At 43.8% G+C, this 13,574-nt stretch overlaps 1 protein-coding gene across 1 annotated transcript in view; it reads left to right on the top strand.

Annotated features, from left to right (window-relative positions):
- Positions 1-227: 227 nt before the first annotated feature.
- rsf1 (remodeling and spacing factor 1) overlaps positions 228-13,574 on the top strand; it is a 73,292-nt gene continuing 59,945 nt past the window's right edge. The window contains exon 1 of the mRNA XM_033022147.1: positions 228-429. Coding sequence (XP_032878038.1) covers positions 300-429 — 130 coding nt within the window. The 5' untranslated portion in view covers positions 228-299. The remainder of the gene's footprint in view (positions 430-13,574) is intronic.

Here is a 13,574-nt window from a genome sequence, read left to right as displayed (position 1 = left end):
TTGAACTTTCAAGAGGCCATTACTTCCATTTCCACCCCCCCCCACCTTCTGAGGGGTTGCTAGGGAAACGGTTGCCCCTGGCAACGGCCGCCGGGGGAGGGGAATCGGCGCCTGTGGTGGGGTGGATGCGCGGTGCTGGACGGGATACTGGCGGAGTCCTCCTCCTCCTCCCACCGCCTGGTGTGTTTGGTGGCGGCCGCCGTGTGTGTGTGTGTGTGTGTGTGGGGGGGGAGGGGAGCAGCAGCCACCGCTGCACGCCGGGATCGCGGAGGAGCCGCGCCGGTCCTCCGGACAGTAAGATGGCGGCCGTCGCCTCCAAGCCCAATTTCGCCGTCGTCTGCTCTTTCCTGGAGCGCTATGGCGCCTCGCTGGAACTGCCCGAGTTCACCTTCCCCGAGCTGGAAGATGCGCTGGAAAATAAAAAAGCGGGTAAGAGACAGGCAAATTAGACGCCACAAGATGGTCACTGTGAGGTAAATAGACGGTCCAGGTCCAACACCAGCATCAACTGCCCCCCCCCCCCCCCCCCATGTCCACTAAATGTGAGGCTGATTGAACCGTGCATTGTTAGCACACACACACACACACCACAATTAAAACATCAAAAACTCATTACCAAATTAAAAAACCCCCCCAACTTATTATTAAATGAATCGAATCCCAATTAGCCTTTTTCCCCCCAGGCGCCTTTTAACAGTGCGCATGCATCACTTAAGACTTCCTGTTAAAAGTAATGGGGGGAAAAAAGAATCAAATTGTTATTTTCCCTTATTTTTCTATTTCTTAGATCGCCATTTTGCCTCATGTTTTTGTTTTTTGTGTGTTTTTATCTCTCCCTCTCCTTCTCTATCGCTTTCCCTCTTTTCTACCCTCAGGATGCGTTCCCCTCCTCCCTCTCTCTCTCCCGCCTTCCCTCTTTTCTGCTCCCTGGATGCGTGTTTCTCTCTCTCTCTCTCTCTCTCTCTCCCCTGCCTTCCCTCTTTTCTGCCCTCTGGATTTGGTTCTTCCCCCCTCCCTCCCTCCCTCCCCCCCTCCCTTCCCTTCCTCCATTCATTCATTCCTTCCGTTTTTAGGTTTGTTTTTACTGTATTATGTTATCAATCTGGGTAACGTTGCAAGAAGGCACTTTTAATGTGGGTGCCTAAGGGTTTTTTTGTGTATCCCTTGCTTTTATTTTTGCACATGACCTCTTTGAAACCCCGCCCACCCTCCCAACCCCAAGCAAATCAAACACTTCGCAGTCAAATCGTGGTTCTCCGGCGTGTGATTCACAACAACGCGAGAAAGATCTGTGTGCTTTTTTTTTTTACCATTTATGTACACCAGATCCTCTGATTCAAATGTGTAGGAAAGAACTGCAGATGCTAATTTACACTGAAGATAGACACAAAATGCTGGAGTAAATCGAGAGGAATAGGCAGCATGTTCTGGAGAGAAGGAATGGGTGATGTTTCGGATCGAGACCCTTCTTCAGATTCACCAAAGATAGACACAAAATGCTGGAGTAACTCAGCGGATTAGGCAGCATCTCTGGAGAGAAGGAATGGGTGACATTTCGGGATGGTTCGTGAAATGTCACCCATTCCTTCTATCCAGAGATGCTGTCTGTTCTGCTGAGTTACTCCAGCATTTTGTGTCTATCCTCTAATTCAATCTGTTGTGACATCACCGTTAGCTAAATTGATGATGGAGACCTGTTGATTTTGCTTGAGTCACTTTGAAGTGATTATGACTCTACTATTGTTGCGTGGTAGCAGTACCACGAATCAAATTCCTGCAGTAAATAGTCTGTTGACTATACTGAGAAATGTGTGCATGGTGTGTGGTTATTATAAAATGAATATTCTATAATAATTACATTAAAAATAGAAGTGGTAGTAAGGTCCTACCCCTTAAATTTCCAAGCAACTAAATATCTGTCCATCATGGCTAATAAACATCCACAGTCTGAAGAAGGGTCTCAACCCGAAACGTCACCCATTCATTTTATCCAGAGATGCTGCCTGTCCCGCTCAGTTACTCCAGCTTTTTGTGTCTTAACGTCCACAGGCTGTTGGGAATTACGAGGCGAAGAAATTTAGCCTCTTCTCAGCACAAAATGGCTGACCTGTTAGACTAGGCCTTCTGGTTGTAGAAAGTGAAATGATGGGATAGATGTTTTGTTCCCTGTCTGGATCTAAGCATAACTGGGCAAAGAATGGAAAACAAAATCACCCAGGCATTCTGGAAATATACTTGTGAACAGGATTATGTAGTGATTAGGCTTGTGCAGAAATAACAAATGAGCTATTGTCGGTACTTGTAGCGCTTAACGAAGCCTGAGGAATTTGTGTTGGTAGAAGGAACTGTGGATGGAAATATAATAAAAGTTTTTTTGAATATGTTGGTGGGGTAACAAATGGATGGAGCAATTGGTGGTTCTAGTTACATCTGGAGTATTGTGTATAGTTTTGGTCTCCTAATTTGAGGAAGGACATCCTTGTGATTGAGGCAGTGCAGTGTAGGTTCACGAGATTGATCCCTGGGATGGCGGGACGGTCATGAGGAAAGATTGAAAAGACTAGGCTTGTATTCACTGGAGTTTAGAAAGGATGAGGGGGGATCTTATAGAAACATATAAAATTATAAAAGGACTGGACAAGCTAGATGCAGGAAAAATGTTCCCAATGTTGGGCGAGTCCAGAACCAGGGGCCACAGTCTTAGAATAAAGGGGAGGTCATTTAAGACTGAGGTGAGAAAAAAAATTTTCACCCAGAGAGTTGTGAATTTATGGAATTCCCTGCCACAGAGGGCAGTGGAGGCCAAGTCACTGGATGGGTTTAAGAGAGAGTTAGATAGAGCTCTAGGGGCTAGTGGAGTCAAGGAATATGGGGAGAAGGCAGACACGGGTTATTGATAGGGGACGATCAGCCATGATCACAATGAATGGCGGTGCTGGCTCGAAGGGCCGAATGGCCTCCTCCACCTATTTTCTATGTTAATGGTACGTGGAAACACCAGGCATACTATGGAATGGTGGGCTTTCTTATAGATTTAGAATATAAAAGCAAGGAAATGTTGCTATTTTTGCACAAGAAAGTCTCGGACCTCAACTTGACCATGGAAAAAGGTGAATGTAAAGCTGGTCAAATTGGCAGCTATCATCCTTAAAGGCAAGCTACTGTATTTCAGGTGTTCACAGTCAGAGACATCATAAGCTCTTTATATTTTCAGCACAGTTGTACATTATTTTCTGTGTTTATCTCGGATTGTTTGCAATCCAGTAATTTGTAAGCATTATCTTGAGCTGAAGAGTCCATTAATTGAATTCTTGCTATTGAGGGAGTATTCTTGCTATTGAGTGTAGGTTTACAAGGTTAATTCCCAGGATGGCGGAGCTGTCATATGCTGAGAGAATGTACTTGAGTTTAGAAGGATGAGAGAGGATCTTATTAAAACATGTAAGATTATTAAGGGTTTTGACACGCTAAAGGCATGAAACATGTTCCCGGTGTTGCAGGAGTCCAGAACCAGGGACCACAGTTTAAGAATAAAGGGTAAGCCATTTAGAACGGAGACGAGGGAACACATTTTCACAGAGAGTTGTGAGTCTGTGGAATTCTCTGCCCCAGAGGGCGGTGGAGGCCGGTTCTCTGGATACTTTCAAGAGAGAGCCAGATAGGGCTCTTAAAGATAGCGGAGTCAGGGGATATGGGGAGAAGGCAGGAACGGGGTACTGATTGTGGATGATCCGCCATGATCACGCTGGCTCGAAGGGCCGAATGGCCTACTCCTGCACCTATTGCCGATTGAATCTCTTACAGCAGTTACAAATAGCGTGTAAAATAAAAGAGACAAAGTGCTGGAGTAACTCAGCAAGTCAAGAAAACACAGATAGGTGACGTTTCAAGTCAGGACCCTTCTTCAGAGTTCATAGGTGAAAGTTGATTTTGTCGGGAAACAATCAATCAACATTGCTTTAGAATGATGGATTATGTGATATTTTAGATGGGTTTGTTTTTATGTCTCTAGCATAGATGGTATCCCTGGATTACTTATTGGATATAGTATATATTCAACTAATTTAATTATGTGTGGTGTTAAGGTGATTATTCAGTCCAATGAAAGAACTATAGAAGTGTGTATGTAGTGAGATTGGATATGAAAATGAATATATGGTGTAATCTGTTTCCTGATTGCTCTCAGGAACAGAACCTTTTCAAGTTTCGGGACAGTTGGCTATTTGTCGATGCTCGCGATGTTGGGGGAGTCCAGAACCAGGTGTCACAGTTTAAGAATAAGGGGTGGGCCATTTAGGACGGATGAGGAAAAACATTTTTACCCAGAGAGTTGTGAATCTGTGGAATTCTCTGCCACTGAAGGCAGCGGAGGCCAATTCACTGGATGTTTTCAAGAGAGTTAGATTTAGCTCTTTGGCTAACGGAATCAAGGGATATGGGGAGAAAATGGGAATTGGGTACTGCTTTTGGATGATAAGCCATGATCACATTGAAGGTACAGGATACTGAGTTGGATGATCAACCATGATCATATTGAATGGCGGTGCAGGCTCGAAGGGCCGAATGGCCTACTCCTGCACCTATTGTCTATGTTTCTATGTTTGATCTAGGGACTGCCTCTGCTCAATTAAAATAACAAAGTTCATTGGTATGTACCGTTAAACAGCATCCAACCTCTACAGAAGAACATGGCTAGGTGACGTCTCGGGTGAGGTCCAGTCCAGACCTGAAACATCACCTACCCATGTTCTCCATGGATGCTGCCTGTGAGTTATTCCAGCATTTTGTGTGTGTTTTGTTTTGTAAACCGGCATTTGCAATACGTTGTTTCTACATCCCTCCTCTACAATACAGAGATCTCAATTATAAGGATCAAGGTAAATTATTTAAAGGTAGACAAAATTGCTGGAGAAACTCAGCGGGTGCAGCAGTATCTATGGAGCGACGGAAATAGGCAACCTTTCGGCACGAAACGTCACCTATTCCTTCGCTCCATAGATGCTGCCGCACCTGCTGAGTTTCTCCAGCAATTTTGTCTACCTTCGATTTTCCAGCACCTGCAGTTCCTTCTTGAACAATAAATTATTTAAAAGTGATCGCAAATACATTTTGTTCTTCTCGTTATGTAGCAGTCATAAATTCAAAATCTATCTATTGGGAGGGATATTTAAGAAAAACTGGGTCTTGAGGGATGTGGATGGACAATCCTGTTTTTTTATTTTTTTTAGCTGTTAACAAAAAATGGAGCATCAGTGCTATTAATGGTGACAATGGTGTTTAGTCAAGCTTGCACAGTGAACCTGCAATGGAAGTGTTTTGATTGTAGCATTCCATTCCTGACTTGTTTCAGAAGCTCGCACACTTTATTGTGGTCTGTTAGTTTTGTTAATCCTAAAGTTGCAGCCAAGACAGATTTAATTATGCATTGGATGTGTAAGCGTTTGTTAAAAACGTGTCACTTTGCAGGCTGTTATGTGAAGCAAAAATGCTGTAAATACAGTGGTATTTTCTTCATAATAGTTCTGAATACAGATTTCAGACCTGGAATATAGGTTTAAGGTTTTATTAATACTCTTTTTTTTTTTTTTTTTAATGAAGCTGTGTGAAAGTTAGCTTTGTTTTAAAAAGTATGTTTCTTAAATTGGAAAATTTCATCTTGCTGTAAGTCATAAAGGTTAAGTACAGATCCAGTGTATGTATGATCTGGTGGATTGATGTCATAAAATTGTGGTGACTGAATGTCTTATTTGTTAATGTATTGTTCACGATCGATTGTATTTTGCACCAGTAGCTCCAATCCTGTCCAATTGTTTTCCTATTTCTCAACATCCTGATTTATGTGGAAGGCAAGATTACAAAGGTAATTCGCATCTTTCCACTCCTCTTCCCCCCCTTATCTGACAACCTTTTGTCTCCTTCTTGTCATCCTTAGCATTTGTTACTTACTCCACCCATCTGCCAAACCCCTCTCACCTGATTCCACCTATCAATTGGAACTTATGTCTGGAGAAGGATCCTGACCCAAAACGTCGTCTATCCATAACCTCCAGGATGCTACCTGACCTTCTGTTACTCCAACACTTGGTGTTCTGCATGAGATTTCAGCAACTGCTGCTCCTTGTCTCCAGCTATCACCTGCTAGACTTCATCCTGCCCAAAGATCCTATAGCGAGCAAGATAGTCCACTCCTGCTAAATGCAATGGGTGACGTGTAGTACGCAACGGAGCTGAACGTGGGCCATTTCTTCGTCCATTTCAGTAACCCGACCCGACTTTGTATATCCCTCTCGCAGTGTAATTAGCGCTGCGGGTGAACAGTTTGCGAACAATTCTGTTCAATCATAATTCTGTTAAATTTTGTTAAAGATTAATATGTTAACAAATTATGATTCTGTTAATTGTCTTTTTTATGTTTTTTTAAAAGCTTTTCTTTTTAAATGACTCATGTGCTGTGTTTGAGTTTGAGTTGATTTTTGTATTACTCTTGCACTCTGTAATTCATCTAATCACACTGTTCACAACTGCGGTGTTTGGAAAATAATAGCAATATGAAGATTCCAGTTGCTCTGATCTTGGAATGTTCCTTAATGTTTTTTTGTGTCTATGGAATTGTTTTTCAACAATAAAATGGGTCTGGTCTTCCCAATAGCCAGAGAGTGGAATGAGATCTGTCTAATGGTGGGGTTATCTAAATGAAGTATTTAACAAAATAAAATTTGTTTTGAGCTAGATTAAAAAACGATGTATAACTCAAGGATGGTTTTATTCAGCGACCATACAACTGATTAGATTGTGTAGGAAAGAACACATTACACATATATATTTCTCCAGATTTGTATATATAATGATAAACTTTATTTCGGACACAAGGCCCAGACAAGGGGCAACATTACATAAAAATACATTGCAACCTTCCCGCAACTTTACCCTGGCGTCCCAGCCATGCTGATCTGAGCCAGACTTCCCACACACTGTGGAAGGAACATAGGCATCATTTTGCTTTTTATTGGGAGGCAGAAAGAAAATGAGAAGATTTTTACCAAAGATGTTTGATTTTTACGAGGATGTTTCAGTAACCGGCTTCTGCCTCCGCACTAGTATCTTTGCTCCACTATGGCGGACAAAGACGGCGGAGACGGAAGCATGGTACGGAAATGGGGCCGAAATTTACCCATGAATCTGCCGATGACCGTACTACGTCTTTTTTGTCGAGTGGGCTATCTTGCTTCATTTGGGAGATCAATGGCTCAATTAACTCTAGTCATACAATAGATTTTAATTTAGAGATACAGCGCGGAAACAGGCCCTTCGGCCCACCGGGTCCGGGCTGACCAGCGATCCCCGCATACTAACACTATCCTACACACATTAGGGATAATTTACAATTATACCAAGCCAATTACCTTGCAAATCTGCACGTCTTTGGAGTGCGGGAGGAATCCGGAGCAACCGGAGAAAACCCACGTAGGTCACAGGGAGAACGTAAAAACTCAAACAGGCAGCATCCGTAGTCAGGATCAAACCCAAGTCCCTGGCGCTGCAAGGTAGCAACTCTACCGCTGTGCCACCATGCCGCCCTTGTGACGGGTTCTGACAATAGGTGCAGGAGTAGGCCATTCGGCTCTTCGAGCAAGCACCGCCATTCAATGTGAAGATGGCTGATCATCCCCAATCAGTACCCCATTCCTGCCTTCTCCCCTGACTCCACTATCTTTAAGAGCCCTATCCAGCTCTCTCTTGAAAGTATCCAGAGAACCGGCCTCCACCTGAGACAGAGAATTCCACATCCAGCAGAGCTTGCCACTTAGAGTTAATACCTTCTGTGAGAATTAATACCGTGATAATATTGTAAAAGGATTCCAAGATGGCGCTGATTTGGCGTGCTGGTCCCTGAAGTGGATCTGCGATCGTACATTACAATCGCTCCACTCTTAAATCATTATTTATTCCCTTTATCCTGTGTCCACATTGTGGAAGGCTTAATTATAATCATGTATAGTCTTTCCACTGTCAATAATAATAATAATGTGACTATAATAATAAACAAAATTCAGCTCTCGGACAGCACCTCCTACTCTCCCCTGGACCATGACGTCACAGATGAGCTCCATGCCATTACCTCACAGACCATCTCCGATTTTATCACTTTCACTGTCTGCTGTCCAACCTGATCGTTCCCCAGCCAGGCACGTTACCTTCTCCCCCAAAATCCATAAACAGAACTGCCCTGGCAGACCCATTGTTTCTGCCTGCTCCTGCCCCACTGAATCATTTCCACTCCAAAGAGGTACAGGTTTGTAGGTTAATTGGCTTGATAAATGTAAAAATTGTCCCTAGTGGGTGTTAATGTGCGGGAAATGCTGGTCAGCGTGGACCCGGTGGGCCGAAGGGCCTGTTTCCGTGCTGTATCTCTAAACTAAGATAAGGACACCATACTATGTCCCCAGGTCCAATCCCTCCCGACCTGTGTCCAAGACGTGTCACACGCCCAGCTGATGAAGGGTCTTGACCCGAAACGTCACCTATTCCTTTTCTCCAGAGATGCTGCCTGACCGCCAACTTACTCCAGCATTTTGTGTCTATCTACGGTGTAAACAAACATGAATATTAATGATTTAGACGAGGGGGTTGAAGGCTTTGTGGCCAGGTTTGCGGATGATACGAAAATAGGTGGAGGGGCAGGTAGTGTAGAGAAAGCAGGGACTCTGCAGGAGGACGTGGACAGGTTGGGAGAGTGGGCAGAGAAGTGGCAGATGGAATACAGTGTAGCAAAGTGTGGAGTCATGCATTTTGGTAGTAGGATTAAGGCGTAGATGGTTTTCTAAATGGGGAGAGAATCCAGAAATCGGAGGTGCAAAGGAACTTGGGAGTGCTGGTGCAGGATTCCAAATAAGTTTATCTGCGTCGAATCGGCAGTAAAGAAAGCAAACTCAATGCTAGCACTTATTTCAAGAGGGATGCAATGTTGACGCTCTAATGTGCAGGGAAAGCCGCATTTGGAGCATTGAGTGTAATTTTAGGCACCACATCTGAGGAAGGATGTGCTGGCTCTGGAGAGGGTCCAGAGGAGGTTTACAAGAATGATCCCAGGAATGAATAGGTTAACCAATGGTGAGCGTTTGTTGGCACTGGGCCTGTACTCGCTGGAGTTGAGAAGAATGAAACATACAGAATAGTGAAAGGCTTGGATAGAGTGGATGTGGAGAGGATATATCCTCTAGTGGGAGATTCTAGGACTAGAGGTCATAACCACAGATTTAAAGGATGTTCTTTTAGGAAGGAGATGAAGGAGAAGGAGATGAACTTTAGCCAGAGGGTGGTGAATCTGTGGAATTCCTTGCCACAGAAGGCTGTGGAGGCCAAGTCAGTGGATATTTTTATGGCAGAGATAGATAGATTCTTGATTATTACAGGTGTCAGAGGTTATGGGGAGAAGGCAGGAGAATGGGGTTAGGAGGGAGAGATAGACCAGCCATGATTGAATGGTGGATTATACTTAATGGGCCAAATGGCCTAATTCTACTGTTATCACATGACCTTGTGATCTGCAGTCCCTCCTTGCACACTAAATTAAAACTAAACTTGGTCAACTCGTGGTGAAACTTTCTGGCAGCATATGATGTAACTATCCTTAACATTAAGATTTAATATTAGTAATTGAATATTTTAAAGTTTAGTTTAGAAATACACTGTGGAAACAGGCCCTTCTGAGTCTGCACTGACCATTGAACTGACCATTGATCACCCGTTCATATTAGTTATATGTTATCACTCCCTACACACGAGGGGACATTTTTACAGAGGCCAATTAACCCGCAAGCGCGCACATCTTTGGGATGTGGGAGGAAACCGGAGGAAATCCATGGGGAGAACATGCAATCTCCGCCTGAGGTCAGAATCAAATCCGTGTCTCTGTTGCTGTGAGGCTGCAACTCTACCAGTTGCGCCACTCTGCCACCCTATTTGGTCTTTGAATTTAAATATTTATTTCCTTTCGACACATAAGAAACTGATCCTGGAATTTAAAAAAACAAGGCATCGGAGTATCTCAGCAGGTCAAGTGGCATCTATAGAAGCCGAGATTGTTGACGTTTCAGATTGGGAGATGCGGGGTCAGGTCTCAACCCAACGCAATAATCTGCTGCCTGACCCACTGTGATCCTCTGGCAGCTTATTTTTTAAATTTCTTCTCAAGGGTGGCCACATCGTTAAGTAAAAACTGAGATGTAAAAATAACAAATGCTTGTTCGGCAGCGGGTTGGAGCCAGATGCTGCCTGAGCTGCTGAGCGTTTCCAAGATATCCTGTTTTTATACCACATCCTTCATGCTTGGCATTAACCATGCACTCACTGAAATCTTGAGGACTCGACCTGAAAATCATTTGGAATCTTACAATAGCTTGTAAGCATGTGCCGCCATTTTCAAGAAAAGCTTCTTCCCTTGTTATCAGACTCTTTGACGGGCCTAGACACTAAATACTGGATGGAGTAACTTAGCAGGTCAGGCAACATCTCTGGAGAGAAGGAATGGGTGACATTTCAGGCCGGGCCTGAAGAAGGGTCTCGACCCGAAACGTCACCCATTCCGTCTCTCCAGAGATGTTGTCTCGCTGAGTTACTCCAGCATCTTCGATGTAAACCAGCAACTGCAGTTCCTTCCTACACAATCTTTGACGGACCTCCCATATAATAAGAATGTATCCCTGATCTTCCTTGCCGTGTCCTTTGCACTTTTTAGCTGCACTTTTATTTGTAGCTGTAATGCTAAGTTTTGCACTCTATTTAATTCCTCTTTTGTACGATCTGCTGTGCTCATGCATGGTATGAGTTGCCTGCATAGCATACAGAACACTTTTTTTCACTGTATCCTGGTACATGTGACAATAATAAAGCAATATCAATAATTGTTTGGGAATTTGATAATTTTAAATCACCACAACTTCTATTTGTAAAGCTGCTTTATCATATTTGAACACTCACTAGGGCTTCACCTGAGTGCTGGCAGACCATTTTGATACAGACTAGTGGAGCCAACCGGACATAACAAAAAGTCAGTCACAGTAGGTTTTAGCAAAAGAGAGACAATAGACAATAGGTGCAGGAGTAGGCCATTCGGCCCTTCGAGCCAGCACCGCCATTCAATGTGATCATGGCTGATCATCCCCAATCAGTACCCCGTTCCTGCCTTCTCCCCATATCCCCTGACTCCGCTATTTTTAAGAGCTCTATCTAGCTCTCTCTTGAAAGCATCCAGAGAACCTGCCTCCACCGCCCTCTGAGGCAGAGAATTCCACAGACTCGCCACTCTCTGTGAGAAAAGCAGGGAGGTTGAGGAAGATAATTCTAGAACCAGGAGCCTGCATTGTGATATTAGGGGGTGCAAGATCACAGATTCTAAGAAATGCGAGTTCTCGCAGAAGTCGTCTTCTTCTTCTTGCGAATGAAACATAAACCAAAGGAATGGTTAGCTCTCAAGGCGGGTGTTGAGCAGCCAGGTTGTTGTCTCTGCGTCAATGCCTACCAGGCCCTGAACTCCATTTGGTGGGTGGTAAAGCGGGCACCCAGAGATGACATGGTTGGCTGTCTGTTGTTCTGCTCCTCATTCACAGACTGGGCTCTAGCGGAAAGAATTACCTACCTAAGTAATGAATTTCTCATTATAATGTGAAGATGCATGCCTCAGAGATGTTGCCTTTCAGTTGGATTCACAAAACTCTCATCGTAACCCATAAGGCTGATTTAAGCACCCGTATAGTCCATGCTGACTGGTGACAAGAAATGAAGGAGATGTAATGCAACGGGATAGAGTCATAGAATGATACAGCGTGGAAACGGGCCCTTCAGCCCAACTTGCTCACACTGGCCAACATATCCCAGCTACACTAGTCCCACCTGCCTGTATTTTTTCCTCCAAGCCTGTACTATCCATGTATCTGTCCAACTGTTTCTTAAACGTTGGGATAGTCCCTGCCTCAACGACCTCCTCTGGCAGCTTGTTACATACACCCACCATCCTTGTAAGAAAATGTTACCCCTCAGATTCCTGTTAAATCTTTTCCCCCTCACCTTAAACCTATGTCGTCTGGTCCTCGATTCACCTGCTCTGGGCAAGAGACTCTGTACATCTACCCAATCTATTCCACTCATGATTTTATACACCTCTAAGATCACCCCTCATCCTCCTGCGCTCCAAGGAATAGAGTCCCAGCCTACTCAACCCCTCCCTATAGGTCAGACCCTTGAGTTCTGGCAACATCCTCGTAAATCTCCTCTGTACCCATTCCAGGACTGAAACATGATCAAAAGTTGAGTGACTTATCTGTTTAGAAGGCTAAGAATGTTTATAAAGGCAACCTTTGATGTGTGCTGTTTAAGAAGGAACTGCAGATGCTGGAAAAATCAAAGGTAGACACAAATGCTGGAGAAACTCGGTGGGTGAGGCAGCATCTATGGAGCGAAGGAATAGTTTCTCCAGCATTTTTGTCTACCATTGATGTGTGCTGGTTTAGTTCATGAGCAAACTTTCTTTAAATAAACAAATGTTTAAGTTGCCGGAACAATTCCTATGAGTGCACCTTTATATGAGCAGAAGCAATTGCATTAAATAAAGTATTGTCAATGTTTTACAGAACCTTCGTGGTATTTTCTAAATCACAAATAAAACAAATGGTTCTGCCTCTGAATTCTCTGCCTCAGAGGGCGGTGGAGGCCGGTTCTCTCGATGCTTTCAAGAGAGAGCTAGATAGGGCTCTTAAAAATAGCGGAGTCAGGGGATATGGGGGGAAGGCAGGAACGGGGTACTGATTGGGGATGATCACATTGAATGGCGGTGCTGGCTCGAAGGGCCAAATGGCCTACTCCTGCACCTATTGTCTATTGTTGGGGAACTCCATGTATTATATGCATTATATAATATATTTTTGCTTTGATCTAAAGCTACCAAAATTGCATATATGCTTAGATTTTATTTACTCCTATTTGACATTTACAACATCTGAGGGGTTATGGCAATTGTCAGTTCTAAATCGATTTTTATCTTCTCCTTAGCCCTCTGTCCTAACGTGGTATCCAATGGTTACCATTTAAAATTCCATCTAACCTGAACCAAGTCAAACAATAGTGTAGATCTGACGATGTTTAGAGTGGACATCAAGAAATGTGCCACCATGTGCTTAGTAGTGACTGTTTCATTTAAGAAACACCTCTTTAACCAACCCCTTTCCTCCCCCAGGCCCTCTACCATCCCCCAGATTTCCTGCAGGCAGTGATTAATTTTCTCACTGTCAGAACATAGATTTGAGCTGGACACAAAATGCTGTAGTAACTCAGCGGGACAGGCAGCATATCTGGATAGAAGGAATGTGTGATGTTTCAGGGTCTTGGCCCTAAACGTCACCCATTCCTTCCATCCAGAGATGCTGCCTGTCCTGCTGAGTTACTCCGGCATTTTGTGTCCATCATCGGTGTAAACCAGAATCTGCCGTTTCTTCCTGTGCATAGATTTGTGCTATATCACTCTTGTTTACGGCAAAGACCAATGTTTGACTTTGTGCAATTTCTTCAGGTCAAATTTC

The sequence above is a fragment of the Amblyraja radiata genome, chromosome 6 (assembly GCF_010909765.2).
Source record: "Amblyraja radiata isolate CabotCenter1 chromosome 6, sAmbRad1.1.pri, whole genome shotgun sequence".
NCBI classification, from domain to species: domain Eukaryota; kingdom Metazoa; phylum Chordata; class Chondrichthyes; order Rajiformes; family Rajidae; genus Amblyraja; species Amblyraja radiata.
Note: the sequence above shows the minus strand (reverse complement) of the source record. Positions and strands in the feature narration are given on the sequence as shown.